This window comes from Myotis brandtii, unplaced genomic scaffold (assembly GCF_000412655.1).
Source record: "Myotis brandtii unplaced genomic scaffold, ASM41265v1 scaffold61, whole genome shotgun sequence".
Taxonomy (NCBI): Eukaryota; Metazoa; Chordata; class Mammalia; order Chiroptera; family Vespertilionidae; genus Myotis; species Myotis brandtii.
The window spans coordinates 1,238,218-1,241,418 of record NW_005370318.1 but is presented as its reverse complement, the minus strand read 5'-3'; the positions used below and the strand labels follow the sequence as shown (position 1 = coordinate 1,241,418).

The 3,201-nt window shown below is 40.3% G+C and overlaps 1 protein-coding gene across 1 annotated transcript in view; it reads right to left on the bottom strand.

Moving 5' to 3' along the window:
- Positions 1-3,201, bottom strand: part of PIGU (phosphatidylinositol glycan anchor biosynthesis, class U) — an 83,373-nt gene that overhangs the window by 71,999 nt on the left and 8,173 nt on the right. The window contains exon 2 of the mRNA XM_005879785.2: positions 1,584-1,648. Within this exon, the coding sequence (XP_005879847.1) occupies positions 1,584-1,648 (65 nt within the window). The remainder of the gene's footprint in view (positions 1-1,583; positions 1,649-3,201) is intronic.

Here is a 3,201-nt window from a genome sequence, read left to right as displayed (position 1 = left end):
GTTACTCTCCATGTTTTCATCCACATACGCTTGTGAATCTTTGTTCTCAGTGATGAATTTTGTTAAGTCTCGTAATAGGAGTAGCCTGACGGATGAAAGTAGTAGCTCGTGCATATCTCTGAAGGTCACGAAATATAAACCTGATGTAAAATCTCTGTCATCAGTGATGCAGCAGCAAAAGTCCCACTGATAATATCAAACGGAGTCATAAAGTTTTCTGTTGGACTATCAGTGTACATGTATACATTAAAAAATAAATGTATTTTTCATCATCATATACTGTGTTTTTGTCACTCGAATGAATTTTATTACTTCTTCAAGGTTCTTCACATATGTACACCTTAAGAGATATCAAGTAGGCATAACATGTTCTCAAAAAATTAGGGTTGGCACGCAGAAGAATTTTGAGTCAGAGATTTTGCTGGTTTTGGGACGCACTCACAAAAAGGTTGCCCACCCCTGGGATAGTGTGTTGGCCTGTGGACTGAAGAGTCCCGGGTTTGATTCCGGTCAAGGGCATGTACCTTGGTTGCAGGCTCCAACCCCAGTAGGAGGCAGCTAATAGATGTTTCTCTCTCATCGATGTTTCTAACTCTCTATCCCTCTCCCTTCCTCTCTGTAAAATAAAAATAAAATAAAATAGGAAGGGAAGAATGGAAAGAAATGTGGTTGATGTGGTAAGTAGGGCCCACTGGGCATTATGCCCCAAAAGGTGTTTGATTTTCATCCTGAGGTCAATGGTGAGCACTCAAAGGTACTAAGTAGGACAACGACAAAATCAGATTCACATTTTACAAAGATGGCTCTGACTGCAGAATAAAGGAGCAAGATGATGCAGAAAGACTTGTCAAGCCCGGCAGGCGTGGCTCAGTGATTGAGCATTTACCTATAAACCAGGAGGTCATGGTTCAATTCCTGGTCAGGGCACATGCCCAGATTGTGGGCTCAATCCCCAGTAGGGGGCATGCAGGAGGCAGCCAATCAATGATTCTCTCATCATTGATGTTTCTATCTCTCTCTCCCTCTCCCTTCCTCTCTGAAATCAATAAAAATATATTTAAAAACTAATGTTAAAAAAAAAAAAAGATTTGTCAGGTAACCCAAGCAAGAATGGTGAATTAAGAGTGAATTAAGAATTTATTATTAATTAAGAATGGTGAATTAAGAATTTATTATTCTTACGAACTAATTTTATGGGTTAAATAGGCTTTTATGGGCTTTCTAAGAAACCAACATTGCTATCACAATTTTCATGGGAAAACATGTTCCAAAGAACCAATTACATGCCAAATAGCATACAACCTATTCAGAAACTGGGAACTGTTTATAATTCACTTGCCATTAAAAATGGTAACCTCTACAGAAGTCTCATCTGCCTCCCCAAAGTCCAATCTTAATATGGATCATTTCTACTGCAACCATGAAAACTTCTTATGTGAAGGTCATATACAAAAGGGCTATTTCTAAATATGATTTTCAAAAAATAGATCTTTTTAAATGTTTGTACTAACTGGAGGCTAGGCTTTGGTATTTGTGGCTATAAATTACTCTTAGTACCCATAAAAGAAAACAAGAACACTTACTTCATGAAATACTGCTCCTGAATATGGAGACACTCCCAAGTCCAACAGTGAGAGGCCTTCAACCACTGAAAAGTAAGACATCCAAGTTCATTCTTACTTCAAAGACATATGCAGATGGCCATAAGCCAGTGTTAGATACTCCCAGGACAAAAAAAGGCCTTATAGTTTATCTAACCCCTTAACCTTATTCCCAGAAAGTGGGTCTAAGTCTTGATTTGAACATTTCTGATAATGGGGAGCTTTCTTCCATAGAGTATCCCTTTCCCTTGTGGCAAACCACTCATTATGGGAACGTTTTATATTAAACTATAAATTTCCTTTGATCTCCTTGTAACTTCCACCTACTTTAAACTGTTTCATTTATGTATATTCTGCTCCATTCCAAAACACAGTAAGATAACAAATTAGAAACTTGTGAGAAACGTTGCTCATAGGTGGTGAAATGAGCAATCACTCACAGTGGTTCTCAACCTTCCTAATGCCGCAACCCTTTAATACAGTTCCTCATGTTGTGGTGACCCCCAACCATAAAATTATTTTCGTTGCTACTTCATAACTGTAATTTTGCTACTGTTATGAATCGTAATGTAAATATCTGATGTGCAGGATGTATTTTCATTGTTCGCGACCCACAGGTTGAGAACCGCTGCTTATGTGCTTTGTTTGACATTTGCATTAATTTTTCTTCAGGGCAATATGTACCTTTTAAGTGTATGCTTTTTGACTCAGAAATGATTGTTCTCAGGGCAATTTATCCAAAGAAGAATGTTTATTACCATGCTCAAGAGTGGGGAAAAATTAAAAATAATCCCAATGTCCATTAATGGAGATTTATTTAAATTGCTATTGTTTCTGACTCACTTACTTCAGCCAGTATCATCACTGTTCTTCGTATTATTGAAACTCAAAATCTTAGAATTAACCATTTTGACTTTCATTACTGTGCTAAGAACTTCAACATGGATCATCTAATTTAATGGGGTACATATTATAACTTCCTATTTTATAAATGAGAAAGCTGATGTTGGAGATCATACAGATAGTAAGTGGGAGAGGCAGAGAGGGACTAAAACCCTCTTTAAGATCCCAGACCCACTCATGCTCGAGAGACCAAGATGGCGGCATAGGTAAACACCGGAGATTGCTGCCGCAAACAACCACTTCAAAAATACAACTAAAAGACGGAACGGACATCACCCAGAACCACAGGAAAGCTGGCTGAGGAGAGACTCTTCAACTAGAAGGAAAGATAACAGCATACCGAGGCTCAGAGGAGGCGCAGTGTGGAAGATACTCAGGTGTGGTGGTGCGCGCGCAAAGCGGGCTGGTGGCTGAGGGCGCGGTTGTCGTTTTCAATCAGGAGGGAGTCTCAGAATCTGAGCTCCAGATCCGAGCGAGTCTCTAGGGACTCAGACTCAAACGGGAGAAGCGGGATTGTCTGGCATCAGTTGGAACCTGAGGGCAGCTTTCTCTCCAAGGTTTATAGCTGTTGCTGGGGTTCTGAGAAGCAGAGCCCCTGGAAACAGGACTGAGAGCAGCCATAACTGCTCCCTCCGCCCGCCCTGTTGATCCCGCCCTGCCCAAGCCCTGCACAGAGCCATTTGCCGGATAGCCTCAG